The 20,151-nt window shown below is 42.0% G+C and overlaps 1 protein-coding gene across 1 annotated transcript in view; it reads left to right on the forward strand.

The window, feature by feature from the left end:
* LOC124286617 (baculoviral IAP repeat-containing protein 6-like) overlaps positions 1 to 20,151 on the forward strand; it is a 242,018-nt gene that overhangs the window by 26,140 nt on the left and 195,727 nt on the right. Inside the window, 3 exon segments of the mRNA XM_046722998.1 lie at positions 6,890 to 7,018; positions 7,793 to 7,866; positions 17,843 to 17,892. Of these exon segments, the coding sequence (XP_046578954.1) occupies positions 6,890 to 7,018; positions 7,793 to 7,866; positions 17,843 to 17,892 (253 nt within the window).

The raw sequence follows: 20,151 nt of genomic DNA on the forward strand, positions 1-20,151 counted from the left end.
ATATCCAGCCTTAAGTTTTCTAAACTCCTTCGTTTGTTTTTAGAAACAAAAATACCAAGCCGCCTCCTGTCACAGTCAAATTTTTCCTTATCCTGACTCATGCTAAATGCTTGTCTCCTTCTTGTGAATGATAGTGGAACACTTGAAATCCCTTGAAGTTCCCTTCTAAAAAGCGGATGTATAATCACTCACCCATGAGTAGTCTCCCTTGCCTCCTTTGGTGCCCTTTTTGGTCACATGACCAGCCATGTTTGTCACTCTCTCCTTCTTCGCCCTTGAGGACGGTTGTGAGAGCACCTGGGTCCCTATACGGCATATATCCTTTTCTATTTTGGACCTTTTACATCTAAATGGCAGCTATATACAGTTTTTGGATTGTATATTATGAAATGTTTTGATATTATGTCTAATTTATACGTTGTTTGACATGTTTTTCATCTGGTTTACAATTGATGAAAACTTGTATTCGTTGTAGGTACCGGCTGTCTGCGGCTGACCCGCATTTATTATGTCCTGATTGCAGTACTTCATGTTCTTCCAGCTCTCACTGTAAACATTGTCACAAGTAACTATTTTTGAATTTAATAATTACCTTTTTTCCATTCATAGACGTGCAAAGGACTGGGTAAGAAGGTATTCACAAGTCATGTCTGGTAAATTGAGTGATTGTGCTGATAACCGTGTGTTAACTACTGCTGCCGATGTTCATATTCCAGTGAATTGCTGAGCATTTTACAAGAGCAGGTCGCTGTTCCAGTGATGAACTCCGTCTCGAAAAAGTAGAGATCGTCGTCAACGGAGCTGTCCTCATCGCAGACGAAGAAGACGAGATCTTCTTCAGTGCAGAAGAAGAAGTCTACAGCTCCTAAGACTTCGTCAAAGTTTCTTCACAGCTCTACACAGAAGACGAGATCCTTCACTGCCGATATTGTTCCTCTGGAAGAAGCAGACGTGTATGATGATCCCCCCATCATCTTACCTGAAGTCACAGTCGTCAGCCAGAAGACGAAGCCTGCTTCAACAGCTACATCGGCAACTATATCAGTGCAGACATTGACAGAAGACCTTCTATCAACGCAGACATCGGGTACCAGAGATAGCAGCAGCGTCAACTCTTCACAAGTGCAGCGTACCTTAGAAGACCCCTCATCGTTCTCAGAAGCATCATCAACCCTGCAGCAGTCTCAACATACGTCGCAGAACTTCAACCCGGGGCTGTTTATGCAACAGTTTACAGATCAGATGATGTCGATGATGGAGCGTCGCTTCGCGCAGGAGGAAGCTGCTACGAAGACCACTACGACGACTACAAGCCTGCGTCAAGATTCAGCAGCCTCTCCAACACACCTGGATGAAGAGGAAAGCCTGAGTGAAGGCCCACGCACTTGACGATCTTCAACGACTGAAGCTAGAAGTCTGGACAACGCAGATCTACATACAGAGACTCACGTCACTATGGATCTTCAGATAGGGAAATGTCCAACTTCACCGTCTGAAGTTAGAAGTCTGGAGAACTCTACTAACGTCAGCTCAGCATAGCAGACCCCTCCGATGACAGTCACCCTGCGCGAAGGAATATTAGCTATACAAGCTCTCTCAGATGAAGGCCTGCACGAACGGTTACGTTCACGAAGATCTTTACTGTCAGAAGTATCAGCAGTTAGAAGCCTGGAGGATTCAACGAACGCCAGCTTAGCGTTAGCAGTCCACGATGGAGCCTCCACGCAGTTTCAGCGTCTCAGCAGGAAGGATTCTAACACAGAAGTAGATCCAGTCGTTCTCCAGGATTCTACAGACTGCGCAGATACAGATCTTCCAACTTGGACCTTCATCAACCTGCGCGCAGGCACTCACGGGGAGGATTATAATCAGAGTCAGCATGTCCCGCCGTTCAACGATAGCAGATTTCCCCTTCATCATACGGAGCCCTTCATGATACATCAGGGTTTGAGATTACAAGATCATCAGTGAATCCCGTAATAGATCTTCAAGATGGAAGATAAGAAGAAAACGCAACTGGACACTACAACTAGATGTTGGCTATGTTGGATCAACATCGTGGCTGAAGGAAGAGACACACACCTGAAGTAACGATGTCAGATAACATCCGATGAAACACTGAAGATGAATTTTCATCACATGGGCTTACAAGATATCAAGGGGACAGTTAACAGCATTGTCGCAGTTCCTCAGCGAGACATCGGTTACGGTCAACTTTACAGAACATCTGTATAAGATGACGACTGCAGTAAAGATTATAAAGTTGAAGAATACAGTCACAACAGACAGGGAACAGTCTGCTTACATCGGTACTACGCGGCGAAGTTTTCGCGCGCTTCCACTCAGCCATCTAGACACGTGTTCACTCGTGTAACTCCGGCACAAGCCGAACAGAGAGGTTACGGACAAGGCCGAGTGTTGACGAAGAAATCAACGACTGCACAAGATTCTACGAGGATCATTTACCTGCAACACTGGTGACGTCCTGTAATCAGTCACGAGAGACAACGCCCTGGAAGTCTTGGTCATAGTCACATGCCAGGAAGTCGTCTACAGTTGTAAACAACTCTTTCAACGTGGGAAAGGCTCCATTTACAGTCCAGTTAGCAGGGTACAGCGTGGTTTGACTATCTTCACGGGTCATAGAGGACTTCCCCTGTCAGCAGATTGAATATTGGTTATCTGGGGACTTGCAGCGACAAGCGTTAGACGGTTTCTGCTTCGCGATCAGCCAGTCGACTATAAATAGACTTCACATCGATGGCAGTCCCAGTACATCATAGATTTTTGCTGATCTAGAGACGACGTATTATGCATCATCGCTGCACATTGTTCGGATTCTGGTGACAACATCTTCATTACATATTACCGGAAGATTGATGAGACAAGCTTCAAGCCATGATTCCAGAATCGATCATCTCTCCGCTTCCATGACGGACATGGCAAGGGCTCCTAGATCCACGTACCTACATCGTAGGACATGATTGCAGTAGATGGCTAGTAATCTCCTAATCGGAGTTGGAACCAAAACAGGATCTTCAATTTCTGGGAATATGGCTCATCACACCACAGAATCACACGGTCGTCCCAGAGGATCGTTGGGTCAAGATACAACATATGATATCTCAAGCAATGCTCTCTCCGTTGACACTACGTGCTTGGCAAAGCATGCTTGGTCTACTCACCTCAGCTCAAGACATGACTCGCAGAGGGAGATTACAGCTGCGCCCACTACAATATTTGTGAACGCCCATCTCGACAGTTTGGATCCACTGATACTACCGGACAGCCTGAAACCATAACTCCTATGGTGGACTCAGAAGTCGAATGTTTGCGGAGGAACCTTTTTGTCAGAGCCGGCTTGCAACACTCATCTCTACGTGGATGCATCACTACAAGGATGGGGTGCTCACCTCGACAACGAAGTGGCAGCAGGAAAGTGGTCGAGTCAGGATCAAATTCTGCACATCAACCTGTTGGAGATGGAAGCAGTGATCAACGCTTTACAACACTGGTCCAGCGTACTAAGGAACGCAAGGCTCACGGTCCACACGGACAACTCCACAGTAGCGTTCTACATCAACAAACAAGGATCAACAAGGTCAACAAGTCTGCTAAAACTCAGCTTTCTCCTGTTCAGCATCGTCGACGACCTGAACATCTACATGAAGGCATGCCACATTCCAGGAGCAAAGAATGTCATAGCAGATGCCCTATCTCGTCCACTACAACCATCCCTGACGGAATGGATGTTACATCCAGAAGTGTTCCGGTTCGTCATACAGACAGTAGGATCTCCACTGATAGACCTGTTTGCAACAAAGTTCAACAAACAACTACCAACATTCGTCTCACCGATTCCGGATCCTCAGGCATGGGCAACAGATGCTTTAAGCATCTCATGGGAAGGACTAAACGCTTACGCGTTTCCACCTCCAGCACTATTACCACAAGTAATACAGAAAATCAAGCAGACGACAATGTTGCAACTGATTTGGGTCCTGCCCTATTGGCCAGCGAGGGTATGGTTTCCCGTCCTCATACAAGAACTTGGAAGTCCAACCCTGAAACTACCAGAGTGGTCGAACCTGCTCGTCCATCCACACACCAAGCAAGCTCACGGGAATCCGACATTGTTCCAGCTACACGCGTGGAGCGTATCAAAGCTTGCCTGAAGACTAGAGGGTACTCCGCCAGAGCAGCGAAAGCAGTGACACTAGCTCTACGCAGATCAACTCGCAACTTGTACGACGACAAGTGGCAGAGATTTGAACAGTATGCAATGAGGAAAGGCTTTACAGTGGTGAAAGCAACCCATCCTCAAGTGGCGGAATACCTGTGTCATTTGCGACAGACGAGACACTTAAAAGGTTCAACACTCTCAAACGTACCTGGCTGCTCTCAGCACAGTTATCACCATGAAGACGGGTGTCAAACTGACCAAAGTACCAGAGATACTGGCACTACTACGCTCGTTCAAGTTGGAAGACCAACAAAAGAAATTCAAGGCTCCTGCCTGGGATCTCAACGTAGTTCTACAACATCTCACCAGTGATGCCTACGAGCCTCTAGAACGGACATCCTTTGAACTACTGACACAGAAAACGCTGTTTCTGATCGCCCTAGCAACAGCAGCACGGATGTCAGAAATACATGCTCTGGACTTTGAACTAACAGGATTTGAATCAAGACGTCGTGACATCCTTCATCTAGGACTGAGATGGAACTTTATTGCCAAGAACCAACTGCCCGGCCAGCCTGACAGACAGCTCCACATCCTAGCACTCTCTACAGTCCTTGGGCCACAGGATACACAGGATCTATCCTTATGCCCTGTCAGAGCACTAAAAGTCTACCTACAAAGGACAAAAACAAAGAGACGAAAATTCAAGCGCCTATTCATCCCCTTTTCCACTGAGACGCCCACGGAAGTCTCACAGACAAAGATATCGATATGGATGAGAGCCGTTATACTAAGGGCCTACAAAGCAGCAGGACTTGAGCCTCCACGAGCCTCAAATCCCCAAATCCCGACAAAGTCAGAGCCCTGGCGTCTACACTTGCTCTGCATGGAAACTGCTCGATTACAACAATAATGGAGGGCTGCTTTTGGAAATCGGACACAGTGTTTGCCAACCACTACCTCAGAGACATTGCCACCGAAGACGTCTCAGGCATTCACCAGTTTGGGCCACTTGTTGTAGCACAACAACTAACGGTTCCACAAAGGCGCTGAGAAAAATCTCACCCTTTTATCACGTGACTTGTGAAAACCAACGCTCTGGAGAGCAAATGGTTAAAGTCCATGCACACGTCTAGGACAGACTAGCATGAGTGATAGACCCTGTACTTGTATAGGACTTACTCATACATGAAGAAGGGTCGCATCTCCACTTGATGCACGCATCAAGAGATGGAGTTGCAATAGATAACTAATGGAACATTAATATATCTAAAAATCCGCACAAAAATGTCAGGAGAAGTTTCGGAAGAAATCTGACAAGTTGTGGTTCCCCCCCAGACTCATCAGAGGAAGTTGAAAGAACAGAATCATCAGCAGTGACGTCATAAGTTCCCATGGGGGGGTAATACAGGACGTAATTCAACAGCCAGAGAATCCAGGAAGTGGCCTGACCCACCACCGATTCCGACGCATTCTACAAGCATTTAGCATTAGTCAGGATAAGGAAAAATATGTAATTTTCTGACTAAAATTGATATTTTATACTTATCCTGACTCATGATGTCAGCCCTCCCAACCTCCCCTCTTATGGCACTCTGGATTTCCCTGTAAATCCGGGTGTCGGGCATTTGGAGAGAGTGACAAACATGGCTGGTCATGTGACCAAAATAGGTGCCAAAGGAGGCAAGGGAGACTACACGTGAGTGATTATACGTCCGCTTTTTAGAAGGGAACTTCAAGGGATTTCAAGTGTTCCACTATCATTCGCAAAAAGAGAAGGAGACAAGCATTTAGCATGAGTCAGGATAAGTCTAAAATATCTATTTTAGTCAGAAAATTACGTTTTTCTGGTGCTCAATGCCATATCCATTTGCAATATTTTTCAAAACACGATAAACAGTGGACAAAGGGATGCCTGTTCTACTTGAAATCACTTTAGCTGATCTGATGTCCTTGTTATAATACTCTAAAATCAACTTCCTCTTCTTAGTCCTAGGCCAAATGTTAGAAAAGTCCCTGTCTTTTAGGATCTCTCAGCAGCAGTAAAAGCGTTATCCAGTAATTGGTATGACAACTCCCACCCTCCAGAGATTCTTGTCAATGTGGAACTAGACACAGAATGTATCAGGTTGCTGAAAACAAACAAGGTTTACCCCACTGTTGAAACAGTGTCCACATGTTCATAGACCAACTGCATGAGTATTAACCACATGGTTTAATGGACGGTGACAAGCACTGATGTTCAACATGATCAGGATATGCAGTATGGGTGATAAGGTCTGGTGTATCGTATTACCTGATAATAATGTTATCTCTACATTTGGCCTAGGAGTATTCTCTAAATCATCCATACTGAGGATCACTGAAAATGTCGTCTGCTAGCAAGTAAACAAAGGGGGATAACTCTTTACAAACTAATGAAAACGGATAAACAGAGTTGTCTCTCTTGATTGAAACCAAGCACTGGATAGCTGGTCAAGGTTGTTTATACTAGAAATCCAATTAAACGTATTCCTAAAATTCTCAATAATTTCTGGTCATACTGTATATACATGCCAAAACATTTGACATAATCATAACTAGTAGACATATTCATGAAGAGTATTTTGCCATTGCAGGGGATATTGATGACAAAAGGGGAACAAACTCTTGACATAAAATCATATAATTCTATTTTGTATGTTTGATTTTGTTTTTGTATTGTAGGTGGGCATTGCCAGATCCCATGGCCCAGGCAGGCTTTTACCACCAACCTAATGCTTCAGGAGATGACCGAGCTATGTGCTTCACCTGCAATGTATGCCTGGTATGCTGGGAACCTACAGATGAACCTTGGTAGGTATCATTCCTTATTGCTTACTGATACTTATTAGTGCAGCTGGTACAAAACTGTGAACTGGTTTAAGTAAACATCTACACTTGATCTCTAATATAGGGCCATTGTTAACTTTTGGATGACATCTTTGTGAGGTCATGGTCACTTGAGTTCAAATTATGAAATGCAAATATACACTTTTCATCCAAAACAGGGACTGAACCAAGGCTGAAGTGGTGCCTTTTGCTGTTTAGGAATTTTACACTAAAGAATTTTTTCCTGTTTCCTTAGCAGCAAGATTGGGTTTGACTGTTCATAGTGGTGTGTTTGTCTGGACCTTGTCTCTAAAACTAATAGATATTCTTTGATGAAACTGTGCGCACACAAAGACTTGGTTGTAAAATGGTGCCTTGTGCTACTAAGGTTGTTAAGAATTTATGTTGTGTCCATTTCCATGGCAGCAGGTTTGATTTTATCAGGACCATATCTCGAAAAAAGTACTAGATATTCTTTCATGAAACTGTGCACAAACAAAAAACGGGTTGTAAAATGGTGCCTTTTGTTATTAGTTATTATCCCCTGCGTTTTTGCGTGGGGTATTATTTTGGAAACTGTACATTTGACATAGTCATAGCTAGTCGACATATTCATGAAGAGTATTTTACCATTGTGGGGGATGTTGATGACTTTGTCTTCTTTTTGAAAGTGTATTTGTAAATGAATCTTGTCACAAAAAGGTGTAGTTGATGTGAAGCAGATTGCACAAATCCTTCAAGGTGATTTGTCTGTTTCAGGTCAGAACATGAACGTCATTCACCGTCATGTCCTTTTGTCAAGGGGGAGTACACACAAAATGTACCTTTCTCAGGTATGTATATCAATAAGGATTAGCTGGAGTGGTAATAAACTAGTACCACTTACACAACAGTACAGAAACTGTTCATATCATGTTGTGTCTCACTGTCCTGTTTATTTTTCATTCTTGATGATAACTGAAACAAATATGGAAGGTTAATTTCTGTTACCTGAACATCTGTGCTGTTACCATGCAGATCTAGATGAGAGTACACTTTAATGTAAGCACACCAAATATGGGAAACTTAAGGCAGTTGCATGTGTTACATCTATTCACTTTGACTACACACTGGTTCCTAAAGTATTTGTAACTATGGATTCGTAGTCGCTGTCTTTGTAAATTATGTCAGTTTAGCATTGTCATCATGCGCCATATTATACACGACCTAAACATCTGTCATATTGAATTTGTAGTTTGGGCATGTGACTTTTACATAAGCTAAATTTTTCATCTACTTTTTAAAAAAAAGTAGATTGAGTAAATATATTCTTCTTCCCTTTGACAAATTACAATTGAAAAACATTTAAAGTGAGAAAAAACAAACAATGTTTAAAACTTATCCTATCTCACGATATGAAGAGAGGTGCATAGCGTGAGATAAGATAAGTATATAAATATACAATTTTTACTTATCCTGACTCATGATCTTTTGCTTATCTTCCTTTCCCTTGCGAATGGTAGTGGAACACTGGAATCCCTTGAAGATCCCGGAGCGGAAGTAAAAATACACTCACCCACGAGTTGCCTCCCTTTTGCCCTTTTCCCGCTCAAACAGTCATGTGACCTGCCTTACTTGTCACTCTCTCCCTTTTCGCCCAAGCGGATGGTTGGGCGAGCACTGGAGTCCTGTATACGGCATTATATCTTTGTTATTTAGGTCCTATTCTTCAAAATTATGCTGTATATGGATTTGGCAAAAATTACTATGTATTATATGTAAAGATTTGTAGAAATTATTTACATTTGAATTATTTACAAATTGAAGATTTGATAAATGAACACAATAAGTACAGCGCAAGCTGGAAGAACATGGTTTTATGCATGAAGGGCATTGGTGGTGAGGATCAGCCACGGATAACCTGTGCCTGCAAACACTGCAAGATTTCATGAAATGTAAACAAGGTTACAGTCAGTTTGACTCAGAAACGGACCGATGAATTGCAAATTTTATCATTGTACAAAATTGTCACATAAATATAAATAGTACACATGTTTATCATTTACTAATACCCAACAGCTTTCTTATATTTGAAAATTTTCCGGACTTAACCAAAAAAGTTGTTTAAGAAACTATCATCATTGAAAACACATCTGTCGCGGCAGGGTGAAACCGCAGAAACGGAACAGCCACTACCTAAGGGGCAAACCATTTTATGCCATTAATAAATTCCGTAAGCGGGCAGCAAAAGCTTTAGGAGTATCAGCAAGGGTACTGACAAATGTTCTGGAGTACAAACATTGTGAGGGTGATGCAAAGCAGGTAGGGGTCGTGTCAAAATCACACAAATTAAAACATTTGGACAACTTTCAAAAGAACCTTGTAAGGCAGTCTTATCAACAAGCGCGCTATTCTGAAAACAAATACGTCTCGCTGAAAATTTTAAGAAAGCATTTGAAGCAAGAACACAACCTTAGAGTATCAAAGTACACACTCTGGCGACTCTTACACTCTTTCGGGTATCGTTATAAGAAAATAATGTTTGGGGAGAATAGGTCAGTACTCTGTGAACGCACTGATATCGTTCCCTTGAGAAATAATTTTCTCAGGCTTATAAAGAAGAAGCGCGAGGAAAGGTTCGAGCCAGTGTACTTGGACAAGACCTGGGTCAATGCCTCGCACACTGCCAGCAGTCAGTGGGTACCCGATGGGGGTGATAAGGAGTCACGTAGAAAGCTGCCTCTAGGGAAAGGAGAGAGACTAATCATTCTCCATTCTGGTTGCTCCAGCAAAGGCTTTCTCCCAGGCTGCGACTTGGTATTCAGGGCAAAGTCCACAGATAACCAAGACTACCATTCCGAGATGAATGGTGCGGTTTTCCTCGATTGGGTTAAAAACAAGTTGGTACCAGCTCTACCAGAGAAGTCTTTTATCGGAATGGATAATGCCCCATACCACAGCGTGCAGGACCCCAACAGTAAAGCCCCGACATCGAACAGTCGAAAAGGTGATATGATATCATGGCTCGACAAATTTCAGATCGCACGGCCTTCAAAGGCAACGAAGCCTCAGCTATATGAGATCATAAAAACCCACAAAGGTGAACCTTTCTACAAAGTTGACAGTTACATAAAAAGTAAGGGTCACGATATTCTGCGACTTCCACCCTATCACTGTGACCTTAACCCCATTGAAATGATATGGGGTATTGTCAAAGGAGATGTTGCCAGATCAAACACAACTTTTAGATTACGTGACGTAGAGGTTTTGGTTAAGGAATCCCTTAACAAAATCACGACTGAATCTTGGCAAAACTGTGTCAACAAGGTAGCTAATGTCATTGAACAGGGTTACTGGTTACAACAGGCAACTGTGGCACCACTTGTAATCCCTTTAAGTCGTGACTATGACACTACGACAGACGTGGAACCGATAGGTCTCCCGGAATAGATTTTGAGATGTCCCTCGCCATGACTGGCTGTTCCGTTTCGGCGGTTTCACCCCACTGCAACAGATAACAAATTTTGCGTTTTCAATGATGATAGTTTCTTAAAAAACTTTTTTGGAGGAGTCCAGAAAATTTTCAAATATAAGAAAGCTGTTGGGTATTAGTAAATGATAAACGTGTACTATTTATATTTATGTGGCAATTTTGTACAATGATAAAATTTGCAATTCATCGGTCCGTTTCTGACTCAAACGGACTGTAACCTTGTTTACATTTCATGAAATCTTGCAGTGTTTGCAGGCACAGGTTATCCGTGGCTGATCCTCACCACCAATGCCCTTCATGCATAAAACCATGTTCTTCCAGCTTGCGCTGTACTTATTGTGTTCATTTATCAAATCTTCAATTTAATCAATATTTGTCTTATATCTATAGACGTGCCATGGATCGGGTGAGAAAGTCATCTCAAGTCACAGTTGATAAAACTGGAGATCAGCCTTCAAACCGTATGTTGCTTGCTACTGCTGATGTTCATAATACTGGTGCTATGTTTAGTGCGTTACATGGGCAGTCTGCTGGTAAGGGGGCCAAGAAGAGATCGTCTACAACGCAGTTGACTCCGTCTCAGGTTGAGAAAAAGACGTCATCTTCTTCTACACAGCAGAAGTAAGCATCTGTTACCAGATCGGAGGGCAAATCTACACGTGCTCGTACATCAACGCAGCAGAAATCCTTCAACGAAGAGATATTACCTCCACACAAAGTAGACATCTTTGATGACCCCCCATTACTTCTACCTGAAGTATCTATGAGATCAGCGACTCAATCGACCTCTACAACTACTAGATCGTCCCCTACAACGGTCAGAGCAGGACAGCTGTTTGACGAACTACCACCTACTTCTCAACGGAGTGAAGTTGAGGCACAGAACTCATCAGCGTTCGTGAACGCTTCGTCTACACCGCGGCAGCTTCAACCTATGCAGAACTTTGACACGGGCGAATTTATGAAACAATTCAACCTCATGATGGCCATGATGGAATGTAGGTTCCAGGAAGAAGCGAAGGCTCGGCGAAGCCTCTCATCTACCGACACCGTGTGCAAACCTACGGACCTGAGCGAACCTACTCCTCATAGAACTACGTCTCAAGACTACGTTGGCGAACGTACACCTTTGCGAAGGTCTCCACAGTTGGACGACTCTGTCATGTTGGAGGATAGAAGAGATGAGATGCCTACTCACAGTTCTACATCTGCGAACCCTCTACGTTCGAGAACATTGAAGGATCCATCTCCTACACCTAGCCGCTCTAGGTCGAGATCTCATATCTCTCACAGACGTTTGCGAAGTCACTCACGAGTCAGAGGTTCTTGAAGAGAAGGCTCACAGCTCAGAAGTTTGCCCTATGACAGACGTTTGCGAAGGGATAGCTCACCTCACAGAGGTTCGCGAAGAGATGTATCTACAGATAGAGGTTAGCGAAGAGAGCTCTTTCAAGATAGACGTTCGCATAGGGAGGAATCTTCAGATAGAGGTTCGCGAAAGGATGATGAAGGTTCGAGAAGGGATACATGTTCGCAGATGGATGAGTCGTTGAGACCTAGCACTAATATTCAGGAGACTTTGTATCAGCAAGCAGACTTCGTCTTCCCAGACTCAGAGGTTAGAGCATGGATTGCCAACGGGTTGAACTTGGAGTCTCCTTCTAAGGATAAAGATGAAGTCTACACTTTCCGTCCGGGCCTTCTACACACATCTCTACGCAGACGCCTTGATGCAGGGATGGGGTGCGCATCTCAACAATCAATTTGCGTCAGGAAGGTGGTCCAAAATAGAACAGCATCTTCACATCAATCTGCTGGAGATGAAAGCCGTGATCAACGCCTTACAACTATGGTCGAGCTCGCTGAACAACAGAATGCTGATGATCCACACGGACAACTCTACAGTGGCATTCTCCATAAATCGGCAAGGTTCCACAAGATCTCCAAGCCTGCTATAGCTCACATTCATGTTGTTCCAGATCACACAGGAAGCAAACATCTGGATAAAGGCGTGTCACATACCCGGAGCCAAGAACGTACTTGCAGACACTCTCTCCCGACCACTGCGCCCGTCACCTACGGAATGGATGCTCCATCCAGAAGCGTTCCGGCTGATCATAAGGGAAATAGGATCCCCTTGCATAGACCTGTTTGCCACGAGGTTCAACAAACAACTACAGACGTTTGTCTCGCCAGTTCCAGATCCTCAAGCCTGGGCAACAGATGCACTGAGCATGTCATGGGAAGGACTAAATGCCTACGCGTTTCCACCCCCGATATTACTTCCAGAAGTACTGTTCAAGATCAAACAGACTCAGGCTACAACTGACTTTGGTCGCCCTACTGGCCAGCGAGTATGGTTCCTAGACCTAATAGAAGATCTCGGAAGTCCAGTAATCAAGTTACCAGATTGGCCGAACCTACTCATACATCCGCACACCAAGCAAGTCCACGGGAACCCAACAGTATTCCAGTTGCACGTGTGGACCATATCAAAACATGCTTGAAGAAAAGAGGATACTCCTCCCAGGGCAGCCAAGGCAGTAACGCTAGCGTTACACAGAACTACTCGTAACCTGTTTGATGCCAAATGGCTGAAGTTTGAGACTTATGCAAGGCGGAAAGGCTTCACTGCGATGAAAGCTACTCATCCTCAAGTGGCGGAATATCTGTGTCATCTTAGACAGACCAGACATCTGAAAGGTTCGACATTATCTACATACCTCACCGCCATCAGTACAGTGATTACCATGAAAAAAGGCATCAAGTTGACGAAAGTACCAGAATTACTTGCTCTGCTGAGATCTTTTAAACTGGAGGACCAGCAAAAGAAATTCAGAGCTCCAGCCTGGGATCTGAATGTAATTCTACATCATCTTACGAGTGATGTCTACGAACCACTAGACCAGACTACCCTCGAGCTGCTGACACAGAAGACTCTGTTCCTGCTTGCGCTAGCCACGGCAGCTCGAATATCAGAGATACATGCGCTGGACTTTGGTCGAACCAGATTTGACATGGGGCAACATGCTGCAGTTCATCTAGGACTTAGATGGGACTTCATTGCCAAGAACCAACTACCTGGTCAGCCAGAAAGACAGTTCCACGTACCAGTGCTATCTACAATCCTCGGTCCACAGGATACTGAGGACTTATCCTTGTGTCCGGTCAGAGCTCTGAAGATATATCTTCAAAAGACTGAGACAAGGAGACAAAAATTCAAGCGCCTGTTCATCCCATTATCAACAGAGACATCAGCAGAAGTCTCAAGAACGACCATATCGTTCTGGATGAGAGCCGTCATGTTGAGAGCCTATAAAGCAGCTGGACTAGAACTTCCTAGAGCTTCCAACCCACACAAAGTCAGAGCACTGGCGTCAACACTGGCTCTGCACGGAAATTGCTCTATACCAACAATTATGGAGGGCTGCTTTTGGAAGTCGGAAACAGTGTTTGCCAACCATTACCTACGAGACATAGCCACTGAAGACGTCTCAGGCATTCACCAATTTGGGCTTCTCATTGTAGCACAACAACTAACGGTTCCTCAAAGGCGCTGAGTTGAAAAATCTCACCCTTTATCACGTTGACTTGTTGATAACTTTTACTAAAGAAAAGTACTAGTTTGAAAGTCCATGCGCACAGTCTCTAGCACAGGCTAGCATGAGTGATTAAAGATCCTGTACGGGTAAAGATCTTACCTGTACGTGAAGGGGTCGCAACTCGTTTATGATAAAGATCTTATAATCTATGGGTTGTTATGAGATATCTAGTAATATGAAGATACTAGTTTATCTGTAGCCACATGAATCAACATGATTCAACTTGTCTGAGACTGAAGTAAGACAAGAAAGTGGTCCCCCTGAGTTATAACGGAAGTTGGAAGAATAGGATCATGGAAATGCCGTTTTGCAGTTCCCATGGGGGGGCTACAGGACGTATCTAAGGACAGCTGATGAATCCACGAAGTGGCTTGACCCACCACCAGTCCGTCGGATTCTATAAAGATCATGAGTCAGGATAAGTAAAAATATGTAATTTTTAAAGTAAAATTGATATTTTTATACTTATCCTGACTCATGACGAGCGGGAAAGGGCAAAAGGGAGGCAACTCGTGGGTGAGTGTATTTTTACGTCCGCTTCGGGAACTTCAAAGGGATTCAAGTGTTCCACTACCATTCGCAAAGGAAAGGGAGATAAGCAAAAGATCATGAGTCAGGATAAGTATAAAAATATCAATTCTACTTAAAAAATTACATATTTATAGTAAAATTTCCAACATTTTATTCAGTCAAAACAAAAAGACGCAGCATATTATTTTATCTAAATGTGTAAAGCCCAGAGCAGCTGTCACTCAGCAAGTGACATCAGTAGCAATTATATAAATCACCTTTTCTCTTTAATGTTTTCAGTGAAATCAATCACTTATCATCAGTGATCAAAAATGCAGTTTTATGAACATTCTGTTTCATCTAATTTGAAAACAACGAGTCTACCGTCTGTCATGATTATTACTACTATTGTGTGTGATTATATTGATGGGAAGTTTATCATATTTCACACTGAAGCTGACAAGACTGTTCATACATGTTAAATTAACACATTCTCAAAACCTTCAATGTCTAGACTCACTCACTCACTCAGACTCACAGACACCAGAACCAATACCAAAGCCAGAAACAGAAATTGTGCACGAAAGGAAGAATGAAAGAAAACTATTAAGACAAAAGCTGCGTGAGCATCTGCAAGCACCAGCACGCACCAGCAAGCACCAGCACTAAAGATCGCCTTTCCTTCAGATGTCCGTAACTCCTTTGAAGAGTCAGAATTGGTCTTCAGCATCCCATGGCAACTAAACGTGATCAGGTTGTTAGGCTTGATGACTTGATTGACACATGTCATCACATTCAAATTGCATAGATTGATGTGCATGCTGTTGATCACTGGATTATCTGGTCCAGATGCGATTATTTACAGACCACTGACATGTTCTGTCCGAGGACAGGTAGTATAACCAGGAAACAGCTCCAACAGTTCAAAACAAACTTTAAGCTTCAGATCTTTTAATCCATAACTGTCGACAGTTTGTTTTAAGTGGAGTTTGCAATGTACCAGGAATTGTTTGTAGAATGTGGTAAAAACTGAAATAATAAAGAAATTACCTCGGTAAGTTATAGTACCTTAATACAATGCAATTATGAATGCTACTTTAAACAATGAATTGTTATATTAGCTGAAATACCTTGGATACATAAACATTGAGATGAGCAGATGACAATCTGCCATCTTGTGATTACCATAGCTGAGCCGTACAATATTTAGATTAGGTAAAATTACATACCTAATACGATGGTATACTGAGAAAGTATACTTTAACATGTTAATGATTATGTTATAAACATTATTTGATTACTTACATCATGGTGGAGCCATTAATGCATTAGGAAAAAATTTGATTAGACCTTGCAAATTGGAAGCGGTAGAAACGCCTTTTGCTTTATGATGTACAAAGGGAGATAACGCAGCAGTAAAATATAAGAGAGGGAGACAACTCTAACTTGACTATAGCCCTTGTAGCACTACTACAATTATTATACCCCCGCTACGAAGTAACGGGGGTATATAGCGTTCATTCTGTCCGTCCGTCCGTCCGTCCGTCCCGAAACTTTGTCCGGAGCATATCTCTTAAAGTTTACATGCTAGGTTCACCAAACTTCACACACATAGTAATCATTACCCATTTATGTGCCTTCTGCTATTTTAATTTTTTTTCAGAATTTAGTTTTTTTGCTGTTTCCATGGAAACATGATTTAGGCTGTGACTATGAGGATGTCATCTTGTCCGGAGCAGATCTTCCAAACTATACATGCTAGCTTCATCAAACTTGGTACACATATCAAGCATGATCCCTAGATGTGCCTTTTGGGGTTTACATCCAGATATGAATTGTATTTTTTGCTGTTTCCATGGAAACATGACTTAGTGCCAAATGTGTTTGATTATTTTGTCCAGAGCATATCTCTTAAAGTTTACATGCTAGGTTCACCAAACTTCACACACGTTAATCATTACCCATTGATTTGCCTTTTGCTTTTTAAAGTTTTTTCAGAATTTAGTTTTTTTGCTGTTTCCATGGAAACACGACTTAGGCTGTGACTATGAGGATGTCATCTTGTCCGGAGCAGATCTTCCAAACTATACATGCTAGCTTCATCAAACTTGGTACACATATCAAGCATGATCCCTAGATGTGCCTTTTGGGGGGTAGATCCAGATATGAATTGTATTTTTTGCTGTTTCCATGGAAACATGACTTAGTGCCAAATATGTTCGATTATTTTGTCCAGAGCATATCTCTTAAAGTTTACATGCTAGGTTCACCAAACTTCACACACATGTTAATCATTACCCATTGATGTGCCTTTTGCTATTTTAAAGTTTTTTCAGAATTTAGTTTTTTTGCTGTTTCCATGAAAACACGACTTAGGCTGTGACTATGAGGATGTCATCTTGTCCGGAGCAGATCTTCCAAACTATACATGCTAGCTTCATCAAACTTGGTACACATATCAAGCATGATCCCTAGATGTGCCTTTTGGGGTTTACATCCAGATATGAATTGTATTTTTTGCTGTTTCCATGGAAACATGACTTAGTGCCAAATGTGTTTGATTATTTTGTCCAGAGCATATCTCTTAAAGTTTACATGCTAGGTTCATGCTAGGTACATGCAAAATGTATTTGATGGTGACCTGACCACGGCATATCATCGCAACTATACATGCTAGGTTCACCAAACTTAATACACAAGTTAATCATGACCCACAGATATGCCATGTGCTAAAAAAATAGCAATCTTCATCTACGTCCATTGTGTGCAACATGACACACTCAAGTTCAATTACATGTCAGGTTTCCACGGAAAACACAAAAAAATCTAGTTTCCATAAATTATTACCGTAATCAGTACATGCCAAAACTATTATCTAACATTTATATAAAGTTTAGTAGAGTCAAAGAGAAAGTCTTGTGAGCTGCTGATCCTTGTCACATTATATATATCAATATCAGTCATTTCCATGTCCCAAAGTGGGAAGCAGGGGTATGTGAGCTTTGCTCACTTCTACACTTGTTATGAACTATTTAACAAAACAACGCTATATAGCTGGAATATTGCTGAGTGTGGTATTAAACACCAAACACACAAACAAACAATTTAATTTAGAGGAACCTTTTTTAGATATTGCAACCTGGTTCAATTGCTCAATGAAGAAGTGCTTCGTGTCATAGTATACCATTTGCTGTGTCTGATATATGTATTTTTACTTTATTTCAGTGACCTATGCAACACAACCAGCTCAGCTTCACGGAAATCCTGGAGAAGAAGTAGGTAGCTGACATGAACCAATATTGCTACTTTGGCCATATATTTTCATTTGTGACAGATGTACATGTGTTCATTGTTGTTGTCCCCTGCCGCAGCGCGGAACGGGGGACTATGTATTCAGCGGTGTCCGTCCGTCCGCACATACGTCTCGATTCTTGTTAACGCGATATCTCATGAACTGTTGTACCCAATGTCTTCAAATTTGGTGAGAGCCTACATTAGGGGATTATGCAGACACCAGTCGATTTGGGTGACCTTGATCTTATATTCAAGGTCACTACGACACTTTGACCGCTTTTCAATCTTATTTAAACGCGATATCTCATACAACATTGCACCCAATGTTTTCAATTATGTTGACAGCCTACATTGGGTGATTATGCAGACACCAGTAATTTCAGGCATCTTGTATGTGACCAAAAAAATAAAAAGTAGTAAATATAGATATCCATTCTTTAGCGGAGGGGTACGTTGCCATATCAGTGGCAAACACTTGTTTACTGTTTGCAAACCAGGTCTGTCTGTTGTCTGTCATACATTTTGGCATGTTTTGATTTCTGGACATTAATTGTGATGGATACCACAATAACAAATGTTGTGTTTGGATAATATGGATAGTCATTTGTGCACTACACTGTCAAATCTGTCAGTATTAAGTAGGCTGAAGGCTACACTGTCAATTTTATCAGTATTAACCCATTCAACACCGCAGGCCGAATAATCGGCCACAACGTTATGAGTCCCCAGACACCAGAGGCCGATTAATCGGCCAGGCAGTAGTCACGTCAAAATGAGACATAATTTTAGGAACCTACCTGACTTATGATTCATATATTAAATCTATCACATTTCACAATGTCTGAAAACACTTATTAAATTTCAATTTATCATATATTATCAGCAGAATTAAAATTATAAACTATTTTTCACAATGTTGTTGAAAACAACGATTCTCGGACACATTCTTCGGCAGCGGGTCCACAATAACATTGTCAAAGAGCAAAGGAACGATGTTTCGAGGAATTCATTAATAAATTGAATAAACTAATGAATAAAATCAACAACAACATTCATAAAAGTTGTCAAACGTACATATAAAATTACTTTTTCCATCTTTTTGTGCGATCATGTAATGTAAGTCAAGTCACTGACAAGTGACATCTCGTCTCTCGCCGCCGCGCAATCTTCACGCTCGGACACGATGTTTAACGCGAAAATATATACATGAAGCATTTTTGTCACAGGTCATAACCTAGCACGATATGTCCAATAAGTTCCATAATTTACGTGACCCGTGAAGATCCGGGGTAGAATAGGTCTTCAGCAACCCATGTGCTTGCCATAAAAAGGCGACTATCTTGTCGTAAGAGGCGACTAACGGGATCGGGTGGTCAGTTTCGCTGACTTGGTTGACACATGTCATCAGTTCCCAATTGCGCAGATCGATGCTCATGCTGTTTATTACTGGATTGTCTGGTCCAGACTCGATTATTTACAGACCGCCGCCATATCGCTGGAATATTGCTGAGTGCGGCGTAAAACTAAACTCACTCACTCACTCACTCACTCACTCATAATTTACGTATAGGTAGCGATTTCTTGCTTAATATGTTGTCTAAATCTAAAAGTTTTCGTTTACGAGGACGGTATCCATTGCCGTAATATGATTGGCTGCCTTAGGTCACGTGTCTGATTTTGACCAATCATGACCCTTATAGCATACTGTGGCGAAAAAGCGTCATTAGAAACCAATCTTTATCCAAAAAAATCACTTCTTACAACTGTGAAAATACTCTTGGCAAGGGCTACAGTGATATTGTTGATGTTCAGAGTTTTCGAACAATACCCTACATCAAACGATTCGCCTCGCATGTTATTCATATGAAGCTTCGAAAACGGAGGTATTTTCCGTTGTTACGTCATGTTACCGAGCGGAAAGCCACAGATATCGGGAAATAGGTGACCATTCATATTATTTAAGAAATCTTTTTATAAGACTTTTCTGATGATGTAAAAATGAAAATATAAAAGAAAAAGGCACGGGCATGTTATGACATGTCACAAATGGAAAAAAATCGCCATAGTTTTTGCTTCTTTCGTGGTTTATCTGGACGTTATAAATGTAAGCTTGCATTTTCATTCAAATATAAATTTATTTAAGTTGTAGTTGTATTATTTGAATATTATAAAAATAAACTTCATATTTATCAACAGTAGGATTAGATCTTTTAAATGGTGTATGGGATGTAGTAGCAATA

Source organism: Haliotis rubra, unplaced genomic scaffold, assembly GCF_003918875.1.
Source record: "Haliotis rubra isolate DU_JTF1 unplaced genomic scaffold, ASM391887v1 Scf388, whole genome shotgun sequence".
NCBI classification, from domain to species: Eukaryota; Metazoa; Mollusca; class Gastropoda; order Lepetellida; family Haliotidae; genus Haliotis; species Haliotis rubra.